Below are 21,278 nucleotides of genomic sequence, written 5' to 3'. Positions count from 1 at the left end.
GGAATAATAATAACTAATAATAACTTTTATATTCATATTATAAATAACCTAACTTAAGACAAAAAATAAATAAAGAGAAAAATAATAATAACATGTACAGAGTGCGAACCCTCGCTGGGATCCATTTCCTAACCTTTGCCAGGCGCAGCTCACTCCGCGATTTTGTCGCGTGGCTACAAGTACATGCAGCCCACACCGATTTTGGTGTCTAGCAGTAGTAGTTGCCGCGCACCACTTAAGGAACGCACACCAGCTCGCGCTTGTGCCATCTAGCGGTTATATCTGTCGTAATATCACAGAATAAATAATAGTACTAGGTACAGAAGACTCGCTCTCTAACAAAACGCGTCTCTCACGATCAGCACAGATATGGCCGCTAGGTGGCGACAGCGCCACGCGCGACTTATGGCACACCCCAAAATTGGGGTCGAACGGATGTGCTTTTAGCTACCTGTAGCAAAGCGACGAAATCGCTAAGTGAGCCACGCCTGGTAATAGACGCGTTTTGTTAGAGAGTGAACCTTCTGTACCTAGTACTATTATTTACAATACAATACAAATACTCTTTCTTGTGCACCTCAATAAAAGAAAATCAGGTAAGAGGCAATCAACAGGCGGTCTTATCGCTAAAAAGCGATCTCTTCCAGGCAACCTTTGGGTATTTATTCTGTGCCCTTGCACATTTATTGATCAATATTTTCGTTATTAGCGGAAGAAATGAGCAAAGCGTCGCTGCACTCGCCCGAAGTGGAGCAGATCAACCGGCAGCTTCAGTCGACGCACAGCCTCGAGCACTCGGAGAAGAATCTGTCCTCGTTCGTGTGGATATGCGCCAGCACGCAGAACAAGGGCGTTGTCATGGTTAGCACACATTTAGAGCGGTTTCGCACTATGTCCGGTCCGAATCCGATCCGAACCCGTGAAAATATAGTCCGTAGTAGCCGTAAAACTATTTTTATGGTAAGTCACGGACTAGATCCGATCTCCGTCATCCGATTTCTTTCCGTCATTTTAGAATTCTAGTGCGTAACTTACCATAGAAATAGTCCTACGGCTACTACGGACATTATTAATGTCCGTAGATTTGTTAGGCCAACGGAGGCCAATTTAAGTGACGCTGTTATGTGTTGGAGGCAGGACGTGATATTGCCATCCTGTTCCGCCCTAATAAGTCCCTACATTGGCCTAGCCCTGTATACTGCGCATTAACCCTTTACCAGACTGACATTTCAAAAATGACAATCGAATGCCAGACTTACTCATCGAAAATAGAACACATGAGTGAAGTGCCGTATGTGAGAAATATATATCCCTTAGCTTGGTAAAGGGTTAACAAAATTAGGGATAACATACTCTTACTCGTAGACAAAGTTGATTACCTACTTATTAGAGCTGTGTTTGAGATATGTTTCTATTACCAATTACGCTACCCAAGTCGTATTCGATATAATACTCTATTTATTTACAGATTATTGACGCAAACAACCCAGCGGAAGTTCTAGAATCCTTCCCACTAGGAGACAAGCACATACTGTGTGTGGCGTCCGTACCGGGCGCCGTCGCGGACGACTACACCGAGTACGAGGAGCGCATGAGCGAGGGCGAGCACAAGCGGCATTCGGTAAGACAGTGCTTGAGACCAACGCTACAGATTGAAGCCAACAACCCCGCGGACGTGTTAGAATCCTTCCCACTAGGAGACAAGCACATACTGTGCGTGGCGTCCGTACCGGGCGCCGTCGCGGACGACTACACCGAGAACGAGGAGCGCATGAGCGAGGGCGAGCACAAGCGGCATTCGGTAAGACAGTGCTGGAGACCAACACTACAGATTGAAGCCAACAATCCCGCGGACGTGCTAGAATCCTTCCCACTAGGAGACAAGCACATACTGTGCGTGGCGTCCGTACCGGGCGCCGTCGCGGACGACTACACCGAGTACGAGGAGCGCATGAGCGAGGGCGAGCACAAGCGGCATTCGGTAAGACAGTGCTTGAGACCAACGCTACAGATTGAAGCCAACAACCCCGCGGACGTGTTAGAATCCTTCCCACTAGGAGACAAGCACATACTGTGCGTGGCGTCCGTACCGGGCGCCGTCGCGGACGACTACACCGAGAACGAGGAGCGCATGAGCGAGGGCGAGCACAAGCGGCATTCGGTAAGACAGTGCTGGAGACCAACACTACAGATTGAAGCCAACAATCCCGCGGACGTGCTAGAATCCTTCCCACCAGGAGACAAGCACATACTGTGCGTGGCGTCCGTACCGGGCGCCGTCGCGGACGACTACACCGAGAACGAGGAGCGCATGAGCGAGGGCGAGCACAAGCGGCATTCGGTAAGACAGTGCTTGAGACCAACGCTACAGATTGATGCCGACAACCCCGCGGACGTGCTAGAATCCTTGCTACTAGACTAACACACTCGTTACAGATAATCGAGCCTAACAACCTCGCGGACTTGCGTTGCCGTTATCATTTGGTGACAAGAATACTTACTTCGTGTGGCCTCCGTCCACAAATACTCATCCTAAAACGATCTCGACTTAAGAACACACCGTTAAAACATATGGAACCGAAACGGACCGTCTGTGTGCTGCGGACTGGTTGTGGGCAGAAATATCAAGTTTGTCTCTCCATTCCGTAAAAATACATAGAGGCTAGATCTAACTTTACTGGATCCACATTCTGATTGCAGTGTCAGTCTGACTGTGGGATTCATTCACATCTGGGTTTTGACGCGATTATATTAGGTAAAAATAACTTTCCATGGCTCTTCCAGTCAACATCTAAGTGCCCGAGCACGAAATATTTATTACGTGTTTCTACATTCTTACTTTCCCACGATTTTTGCTAGGACTCACGAACAGTAGAATACACACAATAGACGAATTACGATATTTTATTTTCACATGTATAAACTGCAAAACGTAATTCAAGACCAAAAAAAGTAAGACAATGTTGCCACAGCAATAATTTGTTTGTAATATAGTTATTTCCTTTTGATAAATAATCACGCTAAGATAATTTATTTATTAGTAATTTTACTCCTACGATTTAAAAAAGTATTTTTCGTTTACTTATTTTTACATAAATACAAGATGCGCTAGTAAGTGGCAACAGTGTCTTAGTATTTTGGTCTTGAATTACGTTTTGCAGTATAGACGTAATGGTTTTGTTGCAGTCACTATTCTGTGCCGGCAAGAGCGAGTCGCAGGACAGCCAGAGCAACGGGCCGGTCGGCGAGAACGGCGAGAAGGAGGTCGTCGTCGGTGCTACTAGATTGGTAACTAGTTAATCATTTTTATGTTGAAATAGTTTTAATATTTCAAGCCTTTTTTGAACTTTATTTTAAAGTGATAGAATTCAATTTGGTGTAATTTCTGACAACCTTATGCCCGTTAAAGGATTAGAATACTGTAGGCGTTTTATTTATTTATTTAAGAAACAAACAGTCTTTCATAGTTATATATAACACTGGAACATTTCTTAAAACTAGACTTACAGTTTCCTTAATGAGAATTAGCTTTTGGCTTTTGTTAGCTGAATGCTCAACTTGTTGGGTTGGATCGTTTCTTAAGTATAAATGTTTCACAGGTGCAAGCAACACTCCTAACGCCTCCCACGACGCCTGTTGCCGAACCCGAGCCGGCGCCGTCCGGACCGCCCAAAGAGTCCGCCGTCAAGAACGTTGAGGAGCCGGATACTGGTGCGCCGGACAGCCCTCCGCTCAGCTCTACGCCCGTGCACAACGGTAACACACACACACACACATATTTCACATGACACACACACATTTTTTTGGTAACATTTCGTGATGCACACTTGTTCATGTCTTATTTCCTTGCTGTTGTTGTCTGTATATGTTCGTACATGTTCTGTGAACGTCACGAATAAATATCTTTTATCTTTATCTAACACACGCAATCATTATAGTGGAACAAATAACCAGCCGAATAGCCGTAGACGTTCATGTGACGCTCCTGACCCCTCCAACGAGCTGCCCGAACTGCCTAAAGAGTCCGCCGTTTTCACTGTTAAGGAGCCAGACGTCCGGCTGCCACTTAGTTCCACGCCCGTTATCAACATTTTATCTTTCTAACCTAACGAACACTACAGCTACAGTTAAAGAGCCGAATAGGTTCAGTCGAAACTCATAACCTATTCGACGAGCCAAGCCCGCTTTCAATAATATCATATTTATAAATGTATACGCTCATAACCTTTTGCAGTAAAGTGACGAAATTTGTATTAAATTATATTTTATTTTCGGTAAATTTTGAACTAGATTTTCAACTTCTTTCTCGCGCCATCTTGTTCATAATCACGGCTCCACACCCACGTAAATAACCAACAGATCACATTGCCCTCAGAACACCTCGGCTCCCCCGAGCCGGGCGTAGACGCGTTCGCCCAAGAGCAGTCCAACGCGGAGAGCCGCGCGGACGTGCCGGATCGCAAGATGTCTACCGTGATGGCCACCATGTGGCTCGGCACCAAGAGCGGCCACCTCTACGTGCACTCCGCCATGGGCAACTACAGCAAGTGCCTCGCCAGGTAACGTTGCTCCAGTTATGCTATTGGTGGGTTATTCTGCCGTGCTAACAACATATGCAGTAATCGCAGTTGAAAAGACATGCAATTGTTTATCTTGTTCTCTTTGAATAAGTTCTTTATTTAAACGATGTTTTTCGTGCAAGTACTGCACATGCGATAAGCAGGGCAGTATTCGCGGACGGTCTAGAACGCAAAATGACTAGTGTAACATTTTGCCTATCGCTCTTAGTCTACATCGCAAACGGTCCAGAACGCAAAATGCCTACATTGTTTTCCGTCGTTTTATCTTTACGTTAGCGATGTCGCGGGGCTCCTATTCTGTGCGGTTTGGCCTTCGGCCATTTGAAGATAACTAACGAACCTAACCTACCTGTGTGATATAAAAAAGTGGTCATATTGCGTTCTAGACCGTTCGCGATGTAGACTAAAAGCGATATAGGCAAAATATTACACTAGTCATTTTGCGTCTAGACCGTCCGCGACTATACCCTATTGGTCCATCTCTAGAGACTACTAGACTAATTTCTCAAGACTCCCGACGGGTTGCACCATCCACAATCAACAAACCCCGTTAAATATGGCGGCGGCAATTATTATTTCATAGACTGTTCAGATTTTCATACCGCGCAAATTTTAACGAACTAAGATGACGTTGACAGACGCTTTGGCTACCAACTCTCGTTAGCCAACCAACCAACCCTGTTCTTTGTCTTACACTAGTACTAGCACTCAAAAGAAAAGGATGAGTATATTTTTCCTGGTTCTTACTGACTGACAAATTGCTTTGACTAACCTAAGTAACCAATGATTATTTTGCAGAGTAAAACTAAACGACGCCATCCTATCCATAGTGGCGTGCGCGTCTCGCTGCATGGTCGCCTTAGCGGACGGCACAGTGGCGATATTTATGCGACAAGCAGACGGACAATGGGACTTCACGCAATACTGGCTCATGACGCTTGGTGACCCCAAGTGCTCAGGTAATTAATTATAGAACGACATTCTTCATTCATTAAAAAGTTTCAGACTGTAGTCCCTATTTACGATGAAGGTAAAATAAGAATCATGGTTACAATAGGGAGTATTACTGCAATGTTCTGCCGCCAGAGTGCAGCACTAGTGTACGTACTAAACCATAAAGTTACTTATACATACTACTAGGCGTTTTGACAAGTTTTCACTATAACACTGATGCATCAAGGCGGTTTGTTTACGTTACCTGCCTCGCTATCTGCCTTTCTATCGATCGAATAGGCAAGAGTGATGTCTATCACTCAGAAATTCGGTTTCTGCCTAGACAGGCAGGCGGACTGTCGTGTTTCACGATAGGCCATGTGATTGAGCTAGTGACGCCCCCTACGTAGAGTTTTGCCTAATATTCCCTATTGACAATGACACAGTGGCTTCGCCGGCCTAGGGACCCAACTAATATCTTGCTAGGGGGCTGCAAATATTAAATAAATGCATTTTTGGTCTTTTTATTTCTTGATTGCATTGTTGTATTTGAAAAATGATTTTACCTGTTATTGGCCATAAGCACAGACCACCTCAACTACTAGACGGAGCACATAAGTCAATCGAGGTCACCACACATATGCTCTCCCGTACAAATTTAGTATGGCACCGCTTATTTCAGTTGCGCTTAATCAGGACCACTACTCGAGTATTTTTGAAATATTTATAATTATTAAGCTTTAGGGGTGTTCTTGGATTATTATAGTATAAAATAGCGTAGAATACAACTCTATTGTGCTCCTGGATTCGTAGCATTTTACAAGTAAATATATGTGCGGTGACCTCGTGCTCTTTGTATACGCTTCATAATGCGGTGTCTGCGTGTCATAGCTTATGACCACAGACTACCCAGGCAACACGCAAGATAGTAATGTTAAACTTGGTAACAGTGCGCTGCCTAAGTGCAGTGGGGTGCACGGTGTGGTGCGGGTACCGCAACAAGGTGCACGTGATCGACCCGCGGTCCCGGCAGGCGCTGCACTCGCTCGACGCGCACCCGCGCCAGGAGAGCCAGGTGCGGCAGATGGCAGCGGACGGGGACGGCGTCTGGGTGAGTACACGCAACCACAATAGCCACTTACTGTACGTATTAGCAAAGACATATGTAACTTCGTATAAGATGAATAAAGTCTAAGGAAAAAACGTGCCTCGGAAATCAAGAAAAAGTCATTCTCGGATAGATGGCGCACACACCTTTCGCCTATGCTCGGCTAGATGGCGTGACGACACAGTTTCATATTTAACAATTTTAACACGTAGGTATCAGGTAAAAATAATAAAATCATTTATCCATATATATATTTTTATTGATAATTTTATACGTTTTCATTTTGAGTTTTAGTTGTGTGTCGATAGATGTCGATAGAATTTACTGTGACTACAAAATTTACTATGACAGGACCCCTCTATTCTGGATTATTCGCGGATGGTCTAGTACGCAAAATTAGTCTAACATTTTGCCTATATCGCTCTTAGTCTGCATCGCGAACGGTCCAGAACGCAAAATGCCTACATAATTTTCCGTCGTTTTTCTATACGTTAGCGATGTCGACCGAACCCCGCTCCCGCGGGGCTCCTATTCTGTGCGGTTTAGCCTTCGGCCATTTGAAGATAACTAACGAACCTAACCTACCTGTGTGATATACAAAAAGTGGTCATTTTGCATTCTAGACCGTTCGCGATGTAGACTAAAAGCGATATAGGCAAAATATTACACTAGTCATTTTGCGTTCTAGACCGTCCGCGACTATGCCGTTATTCTGTCCAGGCGGGTTTCGACCAGACGACTGGATTTGTACTGGTTAGTGAGGGCGAAGTTTGTAAGGTTGTAATAATATTTAGAAAAAACGTTGTCAACTTATTTTTGGGCCATCCTGTATAACTTTTATAATAATAATATAATAATATAATATTAAGGGACATCTTACACAGATCAACTTAGCTCCAAACTAAGCAAAGCTTGTACTATACGTATGGGTGCTTATATAAATAAATACATTCTTATATACATAGAAAACACCCATGACTCAGGAACAAATATTAGTGTTCATCACACAAATAAATGGCCTTACTGTGATTGGAACCCAGGACCATCGGCTTCGCAGGCAGGGTCACTATCCACTAGGCCAGACCGGTCGTCTAATCGTCGGTTGTAATGGATATTTGTTTATTTAGCCTGTAATTCCAGGTATCAATAAAAATGGACTCAACTCTCCGCTTGTACCACGCTCATACCTACCAACACCTGAAGGATGTAGACATCGAACCGTACGTCAGCAAAATGCTGGGCACCGGCAAACTAGGTATGTAGTGCGTTGTAATTATATGAAGTGGGGTTTATGAAATGGATTAATATGGCTAGCTAACTTTTTCCTTCCTTGTCGTAATGTTAGTAAACTTTCCCTGATTTTTTGCTAATAAAATTCATATACTTAGGTATAATAGATAAAATAAGCTTTTATCGCCGACTGTACTTTTTTTTCCACGGGCAACTAATACTCATCGAGACAATTCTAAGAACCCCAAACACAATTAGGTTTTGTTGTTTTATCACAGAGTTCCTATGGCCACGTCCGGTCTCCATCATCAGTCACCCGACTTACATATGTATGCAAAATTTCAGCTCAATCGGAAACCGGGAAGTGGATCAAATTTAACTTGCAAGATTTGATTACACACAGACAACGGTCAGGTCAAACTAAATAAAAGCTTGTAAAAACCGGGCAAGTGCGAGTCGGACTCGCGCACGAAGGGTTCCGTACCATAATGCAAAAAAAGAAACAAAAAAAAGCAAAAAAAAAACGGTCACCCATCCAAGTACTGACCACTCCCGACGTTGCTTAACTTTGGTCAAAAATCACGTTTGTTGTATGGGAGCCCCATTTAAATCTTTATTTTATTCTATTTTTAGTATTTGTTGTAAGGACTGTATCGTTTGTTATGAATACAACTTTACTTAGCCGTTTTTTCTGGTATTATATTTTTATGAAAAAATTACACATATAGTTTAATTAGTGCTTTAATAATAAGTAACATTTCGTCCTGGGAGATCACGTAAAGCATATGGTTTGGACAATATTTACCCAATCCTCCCGAATAACTACAACGATTTTGGACAAATACTACAAGAAAATTTACGGTTTGCGAACAAGACGAGATATTACACAAAAAAAATCGTACTATGTAAACAGCAATTACATATGATTCGTAAAGCGAAACATCTGGGCATAGTCTAATCATTTCTTTTAGTTGGAAAAAAAGTTTTGGATCTGTGCTTGGTGGCCTTTTAGAGAATATGGCATGTTACTTACGACAACCCCGACTTTGGTATACAATATAACCATCATGGAGCGTTTCTATCGACCTGTTCTAGCCATGGTTCAACGCCATGAATGTCCGTTAGGCTTTGGATTTCGGTAGATTCTTTTAGCTGTTTCCCTCATTTCGCTGGCGTCAGAAATTGACGGGAATCCAAAATGTTGCATAAAAAGTCGTTTTCATGTAAAGATAAAAATTCACCACATTTATTCTGTGGATGTTCAATTGAGCAATCATGAAAAGGACACTTAGATGGCATATTTTGGCAGCATATTAACCTTTTGTTTCTTTAAATCGGACCAAGGAATCGGTGAAATAGTCTTAAATTAAGCTCGATAGGCTTGTCCGAATTACATTTGCTAGACGGTATTAAAATCATCATAAAGTCCCTAAAATAAAATAAATGTAAAACCTTCTTATATCAAATATGGCTTAAAAATACCCCCAGATTATACCTTAAGAACATAGTAATACAAAATAATACACACGTCAACAGTTAGACCAGGTTTTATCTGTATTTAAAATAAACGATACAGTCCTTAGCGGCAACAGAAATACATCATCTGTGAAAATTTCAACTGTCTAGCTAACACGGTTCGTGAGATACAGCCTGGTGACAGACGGACGGACGGACGGACCCTTTGGGTACGGAACCCTAAAAATGATGCGTATAGGAGCACACGTGGAAAGTTATTAGACTTATTAGAAATAAATAAAGAAATAGCAATGTTTTTTTTACACCAACCACTTTTCAGATTTGCGTCTTTCCTAATCTACAAGTGGCTTTTGATCCTCAATGGATAAATGATGGATTGAGGAGCTGTGTTGTTCTGTTCAGGTTTCTCTCTGGTCCGTATCACGGCGCTCCTCATCAGCTCGGGGCGTCTGTGGATCGGCACCAGCAACGGCGTGGTCATATCCGTGCCCCTGTCGGAGGGCAGCCGCGAGCCTGCGCCGCCCGTCGGCCCCTTACCGGGTGAGTCGCCGTATACTCGACGGTATACTATTGTTAAGCTTTCCCTCGGGTTCGTATCGCCACAGAATAAATAATAGTATACTAGGTACAGAAGACTCACTCTCTAATAAAACGCGTCTGTTACGATCAGGACAGATATGGCCGCTAGGTGGCGACAGCGCCACGCGCGGCTTATGGCTAGCCACCAAAATTGGTGTGGAACGGATGTACTTTTAGCTACCTGCAGCAAAGCGACGAAATCCCGGAGTGAGCCACGCCTGGTATCATGGCGCCGCTCATCATTTTATTCTGCGAAGTTTGAAGTCTAATATGACAAAACATTGAAGTTTTTAGTAGGGACGTACCTACTAGTCGCCGACTAGTCGCGAAAGCCGACTATCCGGCCTCATTTGTAGTCAACGATTACTCGGCGACTAGTCGGCAAAAATGGCCGATTAGTCGGTATCGGCACTTGACAAGTTACATAAAAACAAAGCAAAGAGAAATAAACAGCAAATATACCCAAAATCTAGGGTGCTTACTAAAACTTTTGTTCGAAATATTGACCGGCTGTCGTTGTCGTATGAATTTATTTATTTTATTTTTTAGCATTACTATTCAGTCTGTCAAATGTGGTTGCTGCAACTGGGCCATAGTCTTTTTTGGCTGTTAGTTTGATTTATATTCTCTCGTTCAGGTCACGCATCCTTAGTACGAGCCCGCTCCGCATCCCCCACGGGCGCCATCCCCTGGTGTTCCATGGCGCACGCGCAGCTCTCGTTCCACGGGCACCGCGACGCCGTCACGTTCTTCGTGGCTGTCCCCGGCGCGGCGGAGTCCCCCTCGCGCTCGCCGGACTCGCGCCGCGGACCCCCCATGCTCGTCATATCGGGCGGGGAGGGCTACATCGATTTTAGAATAGGTGAGTAGTTCGATGCTCACTGATATTTTCTCTAAGAGCCAACAGGAGTGGTCATTTCTCCATACAAACGTACTCGACTGTTTCCAATGATTATTTCAACACAGATTAATATTATCAATATCTGTGTCAGACCGTTTTGCTTTTTTTGGTATTTCTATTTTTTAAGGCGCTAGAGCCCTTCAAAAATGGCCAAAATGGGCTCATTGACTATGTCGCAATGAGAGGCGTAGTATTCAAAACTGATATCAATTAGCCAAAAAAGGAAAACGGTCCGACACAGATAATTTCATAATCATTTAGATTTCCAAATTTGGTTACGATTGGTTAAGTTTTGGAGGAGGAAACACTCGAGTACGACACCTCGATTTTTGAGATTTTTTTCGCCTTGTCCTTATCGCACTAGTTTTAGGAGCCGCTTCCGTTAGCGAGACGGGTATATTTACCTAAAATGTTTAAAACTCAGCTCCTGTTTCCTCTTAAGGCCCGATTTACACAAGTGCGAGTGTATACATTTGCTACTTACGTTTAGTAGTAACATGAACTCACACTTGAATCAATATGGACATTAGGCTTAAAAGCGTAAATTTAATGGCCAATGATAGTTGGAATTATCTACGTTGAACCACGTTCATTTAAATTTATTTTGTAGACGATACTTTCTACTACACAGTTTTATAGGTATATTACCCTTATTTCTATTTGCAATTTTCTTATTTAGACTAGTTACAATACAGTAGCGATGTGTCCATAAAATATATACCGAACTTAAAACGTACTAAGCTTCATTACACTTCTGTTTTAGAAACAAGCAAATTTAAACATAGAAGATGCATCGCTACTGAAAAGCTTTAAAGTCCAAATTTCCTTAAAATAGTTGACGCTTTTAATCACGATACTTTAGTAGAACAATCTCAACTTTCAATTCTGATTATTTCCGATCACACAAATTTCAAAACAAGCAATATGCACGTTAGTGGTATTTGTTTAAGGTCCAGTTTGCAACGCGGTTAACGTGGTTAGCTTGTGCTTCGGTTGTGTGTAGTGTTGTTGCTTTGCTTTTCATTCATACGGACTGCCCACTGCTAGAGTTGTGAGAGATGTGGTGGTTTTTGCACATTACTATTATAATGTGTAGTTAAATGGTCTCCATATTTAATTTAGGCTTATATGTGATCTTATATGATGTTATTGTTAATCCATGTGTGTGGGGTTTTGAATGGTCGTGTAGGATGACGTGGGATATTGTTTAAAAAAATCTTTCAAAATTTACAAGAATGGTTATTCTCATTATTCACTATATCGAATATAACTATTATCTAATATAATATTATTACATTTCGATAATAGATATACCAAAAGCCGATTTACACTAGATGCGGTAAAACAAGACACCGTCTTACAGCGAAGTCGTTTGCAATTAATTTATTTCGTATGGAGCTTTTATTTAATAAAGAATACAATAAATGGGCTACATCAACGGCTGACTGGTCCCCACACCATCGAACCCGAGGTCGCGGCAAACCTCGACGGCGTTGGCGAGATGACCCCGACGCCATTAACAGAGACTGGTGGAAGACGGGTCAAGACCGGGATACGTGGAAAGGGAGGAGGGAGGCCTTTGCCCAGCAGTGGGACACTCTAGGCTCATATATAATTAAAATAGAAATTCATGCGAGTTTTTAGTATCATAAGGCCAAATGTGATAAAAAGAGCTTCTTCTGTCGCACCTTACCGTGTGGTAGTGTGTGGTGTGATTTATATACGATGATATATTATATCTCGCGTTACGTCGAGGCGAAATAAATCCTCTCCTTTTCTAGCAGTGGGTCCGACATACGCTTCGACATAGACTCGATTTACTGGCTTATTAATTCATTGATATGTGCCTATTGTTTGAATTGAAGTCAATACATAGTTTTTCTACTACGTGTATATTTTAAATACGTTTTTAGGATGATTACAAGTAAAATATTTTATTAATTATTGCAATATTAAATAAAATAAAAAACAATATTTCACCGACTGTTTTAATAGCTAATACTATAAAAGAAATTCGTATTCATCATTAATCACCATTGAAATTAAGCCTCATCCATGGTCAGAATCGAAGTAACAATTTTACTAATGCCATAGTGGAAAAACCATTAGCTTCATACCTGAAAGCCAATGTGACCGAAGACATCTTAGGGCAGTCTGTGGGCATATGACGGAACGTATTTATCGACGTGATAACGACAAAGATCACACTTTATCCTGCCATTGTCACGCCGATAAGCGTACTAAACATACGCCCGCTGTGCTACTGGCTAGGTTTTACCTGTTAGCATGTATGTATATGTTTTTTAGTATGTGTCATGACGTCGTCACATACGAAACTTGCCTAATGTCTAAAGTAAGGACGCCAAGCACTAATAATTTCATACATTGCCCTGTCATTTTCTCTCTCTATCGCACGCGCTTAATCATATTCATCAGTATACCGGGACATCTCCCGCTCACACAGTGGCATTGACCGCCGGAATCATCGGCGGGACGGCAACATAATTATGCGCATGCGAAGCGATAGGCAATGACTGGTAGATATTATTCGTGCTTAGTGTCCTTATTTTACTTTTTAAATTTGTATCACTGCACAGTAAAATCAGTCAATTAAATTAAATTACAAACCAACCCTTGGTCACTTAGGCTATCAGGTAAAGAAATAGGCTTTTAATTTCCCTTTTTTATTTTTTCCCCTATTAGAGGAGCATGCCGATGACGTCAGAGACACTGCCTCCCACCTCATTGTTTGGCAGATACTTGATCCCTGAGTACCTGATAGGATTTAAGTGATTATAATTTTATTTTTCCCAGCCGGTATGTTGATTTTATCTCGGTACGCATGTAGACGCTTGGGTTACGCTAACATCACTAACCTTAGTTCACATTAACTTAACTTCATAGCTACAGAAATACTGAGACGCGTAAAGTAGTGCGAAATACTGTAGACATCAATTTCAGAGTTGAAGAAGATGACACTCGTCAGCCGCATAACTACGGTAGATAGGTCGTAACAGTCGTAACTTGATAGTCAAATGGCCTGTATATTTTTTACTATTTTACTTGTCTTAATATTTCTTTGCCGATCATGGAATATTCACGGAGGGCGGTATTCCACTTGTCCAATGTGCATTGCATCTCACTCTCTCATTAAGTGAAATGTGAGATGCAAATACACATTGGATACCACCGTAACTCACGAATCGTTGGTAAGCAACTCAACAGCATGCACAAAAATAGCACCTTTATTACGGATTTGTATATCTTCATTTATAATTATCACGTTCTTAGAGAAAAGGGGCCTTAGTGGTTACTTATCGCAACTTTGAAACAAAATTTGTACGATGTTTAATTTGCCAAATTTTCATTGGACCTCACGTGTTTTTTATAACCCGTGATATATATGATAATCTTACTCTTTAGACTATCTGGCAGATTTTTATTATGTTGTCGTTTTTATTTCGTCACATTTCGAAAACATTTCTTGAAGAATTCCCTATTCGGTACAATATAATCTTAAATAATATTTCGCTGAGTTACATAAATGTATGGAATATTCTTAGCTCAACGGAAAATTACATACATTGAATGTCCCGAATTGGGACGTCGTGTTTATTCCGCCCAGAATACCGACGAAAAAAAATATCGACAACAAAATGACAATCGGCCCATCTCTTTTTTCACAAGCTAAACTTAGCACTGCTATTGAAACTTACAGTCGCCTTTCTCGTCATAGTTAACTGTCTTAAAGAAACTTGTTTCTTTTTCAGTGACCGAGTCTTTCATTCTTCTATATAATTCTATAGTAATAATATTCATAAAACTACACTACAGAAATCACAATCACCTTGCGATATTTCCTAAAATGATCTAATAAAAACCGATACTAAACAACTACAATAATTGCTAAAACTACAACGATATACACTATAAGTGTATACAACATTATTTGCGGTATTTGACGTCTGTCACTCACAACAGCAATACTACGTAAAATGTCTTGCACATCGAAATCACAAAGTAAAACAACTGCACTGCAAACGTTTACGTTCTACGTCTTTTTTTTTTTAATTTTAGGGTTGGCCGGTCACCATCGTTATGTATCGGTAGTAGTATAAGTAAATCGATATGAATATTTCATTTTTTTTTTTATAAAAGTAAGGGAAAGGTGGATAATTAACTGTAAATATGGATATATTTATCGTCACCTAACAGACAACAAATTTGACACAGAAATAACATAAATAAACTTTAAAATAGATCCCCAGTTAGTTTAGATTTTGACGATGGGTGCGACCTACTCGGTCGGTGTATTAAATGCATTTACCTTGCGGGAAAACCATATAATTCTAGCTTTATTTAAATCTCAAATAAAAATTCATTATACGTCACATTTCGATACCTCAGTCTACGTGATGCCATCCAATCGTAATCGCTTGCTGTGACAATCGATTTGGGTTAGTTACATCTCTATATACGTCAGTCACAATGTGTCAAATAACGCAAATAATATTGCATACAGTATATAACGACTTTGCCATTTAATTAACGTTAAAAATGTACATGCCTAATGTAGGTACTGTTCTACCGAACCCGGTATTTAACATTATCATCATACTACATAAATACAGGGGCCCATTTCTCGAACGATTTTAGTCTAATATAATTAGTGTGTTGTCATGGCAACCCATACGATTTGACAGTTCGTGGACTAATATTAGTCTAATAACGTTCGAGAAATGGGCCACAGATCAGCTATCTGTCCAAACTCTTCTTTTTAATCTTATTAAAAACGCCGTCTTACCCCATTCTATTAAAGATAACATTTTATAATAATCGCACATTTATACATACATCTTCACTTCTCTATGGCACCTTCAAAATTATCCCCGTTTTTGATGCTATTAACAGGCGGTCTAGCTTAAGTTGCGTTCTCGGAGTTCACGGAGTCGCGCGCGAGAACACAACTCATGCGAGCAGTCCAGTCCTACACAAAGAACTAACCGTGTCGGCTGAAATCAAGCAAGCAATTATATGTGACGTTCCACGGGAAAAGGTACCTTATGAGGGTTTCTAGTTTCGGAGATATGAAATGTTTTGTAAAGAGGTGAAAAAATGCTCAATTTTTTTTTATTGTGTGATCTGAAACCTTAATGCGTAACGTTTGTTTACCTGTTTTTATTTTTGTTATAAGTTAGTTATAAGCCTAGTAATGTCGTCTCAGAGTTTAGTACAAAAGGTACCTTATGGAAAAAAGGTTGAAAATTCCCAAAAAAACTAGTCAATACGGGAAAAGAAGTTTGGTAGAGAACTGTATTAGCATTCCGCAAAACTAATTTGATAATTTCAGTTCTGGTTGGGGCGCCTAGCAAATATTATAACCGTACATCGACCGACATTACAAATCCAAGTAGCCTGCTATTATACCAAAGTTACTCTCGTCAAGTCTTTCTTAACTAGAATAATCTTCATTTGGTTTGGTCGCATGCAATAAATCAGCCATTGGTTTGCTGAAAAATGCCAATTACCCGACGCATTACCTTATGGAATATCTGAGGTCATTGAACCTCAATGCCGCTTGTCTTCAATGGCAACCAAAATATATTATTGATAAGAAATAGACGATTTATACCATCTTTACCCCAAAATATTATTAGTTTATCCTAACTGTTCCATCATCATCATGCCTCATCATGTAACTTAACCACAAGGTACCTTTTCATTACATACAAATTATTGGTCTTTTTTAAGATTATTATGACGAAGAACTAATTAAATTTGTGGCAGTTTAATGTAAATTAATATTTTCTATTCATAAAAGATAAACTTCAATGTGATTGATGTTTTGTAGTGATGTATTATGAGATTTATTTCCATAAGGTACCTTTTCGTAAATGTATGGAGCAAATACTGTTATTGTTATGTAAGTTTAAAGTGGCATAAGGGGTTAAATATAGTATTTAGTTGGGGGTTTAGGATTTATTTCATTTGAATGACAGAATTTCTTTCATATGTGCTCAGAAAAATTGATTGTGTGTTACATTAAAAGTAAAAATATTCAATTTTCTGATTTTATATGAAAAAGTTAAAAAATAAATTTTTACCTCTAAATCGGTATTGTTTTTTGCTTAAACTGTCTCTCAGTGTCGTTCTAATAGATAAAATTTAAATCTTGAGAGCTCATTGCAATCAATCGTGAAAATGAAATAAAACTTTATTTTCAAGAGATTGGTTAGTATACATATAAATCAGTCGATATCAAAGGTTTCTATTTGCATTACAGAACAAGTCGCAACATTTTTTTAATCTCAGATATATAAGGTATTATTATTTGTAGTCAACTATGTAACTTACTTCAGGAACATAGTTTTTTAGGCGGCTAAACTTAAAACTTCTCTATCGTAAAGTTGCTCAATTCACTACATTATTTTCAAAAAATCATATCTCTGTAACTACGCAACTTAGGAGGTTGATCTTTTGTGTTATCGATAGCTTATTTATTGTAGATTACTGGGGTATGCATAACTCCATACCCGCCATAAGGTACCTTTGACCGTGGGACGTCACATATATACCTATAAATGTTGGTCATAACTATAAAAGGGATGTCCCCAAAATATGCACATTTATTCACTTTTGTTGCACTAAGTTTCCTCTTACACTTTACATGAAACTGAGCGTATATTATGGTTGTCGAATATCAAAGTGTATCAAATACCTATATTTGATTTTTCAGTGTAGGCACCTACCATATTTTGAAGACTCACGTAATTTTGATATACTTCGACACATTAGTAATATTTGTAAACTTAGTGTATATTGCTAAGCCCACTAACGCGCTGTCAATTCTGCTAACATTCATAATGTAGTATTTTTTTACTGTGTCTAATATTTTTATACGTTCGTTTTCGCAACATGATACTGTGGAAACGTTAATAAAACCGTAGTTAGCTACTAATATGTGAATGTTGTATGAAAGTACTAAATTTTGCTATATGGCGAGTGAGTTTCTTAATCGTTAATTTACCAGACCCATAGTAACTGCCGTGATTGGTTTCATTCTGATATCAATCAATTATATTTCAATAAAGGGTTAGTTGGAATAACTTTCGTTATTTACTCGTTTTTTTTTACATTTAGTTTAATAATTTTAACGTTGAACAAAGGTAGTTTATCATCACACCAGTCCAGACCATTTAATGTCATCATGAGCTCATACTCCGTATTTACAAACAAATTAACGATGAAAGTCGCCAATTGTCTCGATAGTTGAAACACTTGAAACTGTCTCCAACTCAAAATAACTGATCTCGTTTCGAACCCCCCAGCCGACTCAGAAATGGAGGACAGCGTGGTGGTGGCCGAGGACGGGTCCTCAAGCGGGCACAGCTCCCTGGCGGAGCGCGCGTCGAAGAGCCACCTCATCGTCTGGCAGGTGGCCACCGCCTAACGCACGCCGCGCCGGCGGCTCGCGTCCGATGACTTCGTCTACGTGTGCACCACCGCTAAACCGGCGACGCTCATCATGTGAATAGGTACTGTCAACTGTTGCGCGCATCTGACTCTTCGATTCTACGTGTGTACAAGTTTGAATCTTAGCCTGACGTAATTAAAGGTCAAATCGCATTGAGACCTAGCGACACGAAGGTTGCAGGTATAAAAAAATGTCCTGCCGGTACGTTTTATGCGTTTACTTAAATTTCAAAATGTATGCATTAGAGTAGGTACACTTGTTACAACATGAAACTGAGCTCCAAATTTTGTTTGAGTAAGAAATTACGCAACGTTCGTAACAAGGACTGTGTCACGAACTTAGATTTCGTGTTGAAGCTAGTGTACTGACTGTCGAAAAATGTCAGGTGTGAACGCTTAAGCAGAGTGTATATGGTCCATGTAACAATTTTTAATGAGGATCTATTTGACATCATCGCTAGTTCATTCGTTCAACTGCTTAGTAAGTGATAACGATTATTTACCGATTTTAAGAGTTCGTGTAGCTAGAAATTTGTCGCTACTTTAAAAAGGTGAAATAGTTATTTACATATGAGGCTGATTTACACTTTGGTTTTACTTATAGGCCAAGAAATAAGAAGTTATAGAGGGAAATGCTAGGAACACAATTTTTGACTCCGTAACTTTGTTTGGACTAGTTAGGAGGTGAACATATCAAAAGTCCCCGGCCGTAGCCCCGGTGCTGGGGGGGAGAGGGGGGAAAGAAGGTCTCATTTTTCGGTTTTTCACTAATATCTTGGAAACTATGCGTCTTAGCGACATGACTACTAAGACAAACCAAAAGCTGATAAAAATTGTTACAAGTTTTATTCAGTCAAGTTTTTCGATATCTTGAATAGTTTTTGAGATATCCGCTTTTGAAAGTTTATTTAGGGCTTTAAATTTTATCTTGATATCTACATTAGTGAAGCTGCTAGGCTGTGTTTGGTATCATTTTCGTATAAATCGGGGATGCTGAATTCATCTTTGGTATCACATTGACACCATTCCTAAGAAAAAACATATAAACTTTAAACAAATAACTTTTTTTTTAAGTTCCTCTTCACGCTTAAACCGCTCAACCGATTTAATTGTAATTTGGTATACAGATATTTCGAGTCCCAAGACAGGACATAAGATACTTTTTATCTCAATAATCATCCTTTAAAGTTGTGAAATGGAGTATGGGGGAATTCAACTTCATCGAAGAAACTGAATTCCTGAGGTTCATACTGCTTAAGGTAAGGTTTGAAGTCATGTTAGGTATCATTTTCATCTAAATCACAGATGTATACCATCCTAAATTTCACCTAAACCGGTTCAGCGGTTACTGACTCCCCATACAAACTTCCACCCCACTTTTCACATCCTCAAAAGATGCTTTTGGTTATAAAAACTATCATATGTCCTGTGTCGAGACTGAAACTATTTCTGTACCAAATTTCAACGAAATTGGTTCAGCGGTTTAAGCGTGAAGAGGGATTTTTAAAAAAATATATTTTTTTAATTTTGTTTTTACTTCGGAATAATGTCAATGTGATACCATAAATGAATTCAGCACCCCCGATTTATACGAAAATGATGCCAAACATGGCCTAACAGCATCACTGATGTAGATATCAAGATAACATTAAAATCCCTAAATAAACTTTCAAGAGCGTCTATCTCAAAAACTATTCAAGATATCGAAAAACTTGACTGAATAAAACTTGTAACTAATTTTATGAGCTTTCGGTTTGTCTTAGTCGTCATGTCGCTAAGATGCAAAGTTTCCAAGATATCAATGAAAAACCGAAAAATTCGACCTTCTTACCCCCCTCTACCCCGCAGCACCGGGGCTACAGCCGGGGACTTTTGATATGTTCACCTCCTAACTAGTCTAAACAAAGTTACGGAGTCAAAAATTGTGTTCCTAGCATTTCCCTCTACAACGTTTTTTGAGCATTCATTTCCTGACCTATTAGATAAGTCTAAAATATGAGCTATTTAAAGTAGTATTAAATGGCACGAAGAACATAGTTTGACTAGAATTCGTTTTGTTTCTTAGTAAAGTACTGATGGGATGTAAGATCTTTACCAATTTTATTTGGATCGTATACACTGCTCTTACAAGGCGTAGTTCTTTTATATGGCTTTTGCTAACCATATCCATTCGCCGTATGAAAGAACGAGCTCAAAGTTGATTATACCGAAGGTGGATTTTTAGGGAAAGGTTCAGTATTATCTAAATTAATTAAACATTTGGTCGCATACATCTAAATTAGGAATTGATTTGAATTTAGATTGTTGGTCCATCGAAATCCATTTTTCCTATTCACATTTTGCCGGTCTCATAGGGAAAGTGCTGTACATAAACGTTGCAACTATACACTCGTGCCTGAAAAGTTAAAGTTCAAAGTTCAAATTTGCCTTTAAGTGTGATACCAAGCATATTTCCTTATGAGACTCGCCGACTCACGTGTGTTAGGGCTTTAGCGCATTAAACAATGCCGATCCATAATGAACCGTATATAGAGGTTGTTTAGGTCGACATTGCAGCTGAAGCCCCTCGTCCTTCACGATAGAATATTCGGATAGAAGCAGTGCACGGCCATGGACTCATACGAGTGTATCAATGTGCTTATTATTTTGCTGTCTATCTACTTAGCGCTTCGATTTACGATTTTGTAATTGCTCATATCAATGTACGCGTTCACGTTTACTATGTAAGTGTTGTTTATCGGTACCAAGGGCTGACGTTGCGAACATCTCTTTGTATTTGAGCCGCTCGCATTTGCCATGCTACTTTATAGTCAGTCTAAGTACAATAAATACTGACACAGTGAAGCTGACGCACACGAAGCAAACGATTTCATACGATTCGCGACGTGCACATTGGTAATTTTGTACTGGTATACAACTCTTTGGCTGGTAACGCAGGGTGCGTTTGCGCGGTTACATATTTAACAATATACATGATACTACTACATCAATAAATTCG

General features: G+C 40.0%; 1 protein-coding gene across 1 annotated transcript in view; it reads left to right on the top strand.

The window, feature by feature from the left end:
- Nucleotides 1-18,929, top strand: part of LOC134678766 (JNK-interacting protein 3) — a 57,270-nt gene extending 38,341 nt beyond the window's left edge. The window contains exons 15-25 of the mRNA XM_063537465.1: nt 710-861; nt 1,469-1,621; nt 3,187-3,288; nt 3,600-3,756; nt 4,376-4,559; nt 5,379-5,539; nt 6,464-6,624; nt 7,762-7,876; nt 9,730-9,867; nt 10,544-10,768; nt 18,136-18,929. Of these exons, the coding sequence (XP_063393535.1) occupies nt 710-861; nt 1,469-1,621; nt 3,187-3,288; nt 3,600-3,756; nt 4,376-4,559; nt 5,379-5,539; nt 6,464-6,624; nt 7,762-7,876; nt 9,730-9,867; nt 10,544-10,768; nt 18,136-18,257 (1,670 nt within the window). The 3' untranslated portion in view covers nt 18,258-18,929. The remainder of the gene's footprint in view (nt 1-709; nt 862-1,468; nt 1,622-3,186; nt 3,289-3,599; nt 3,757-4,375; nt 4,560-5,378; nt 5,540-6,463; nt 6,625-7,761; nt 7,877-9,729; nt 9,868-10,543; nt 10,769-18,135) is intronic.
- The last annotated feature ends 2,349 nt before the right edge of the window (nt 18,930-21,278 follow it).

Source organism: Cydia fagiglandana, chromosome Z (genome assembly GCF_963556715.1).
Source record: "Cydia fagiglandana chromosome Z, ilCydFagi1.1, whole genome shotgun sequence".
Lineage (NCBI taxonomy): Eukaryota > Metazoa > Arthropoda > Insecta > Lepidoptera > Tortricidae > Cydia > Cydia fagiglandana.
Note: the sequence above shows the minus strand (reverse complement) of the source record. Positions and strands in the feature narration are given on the sequence as shown.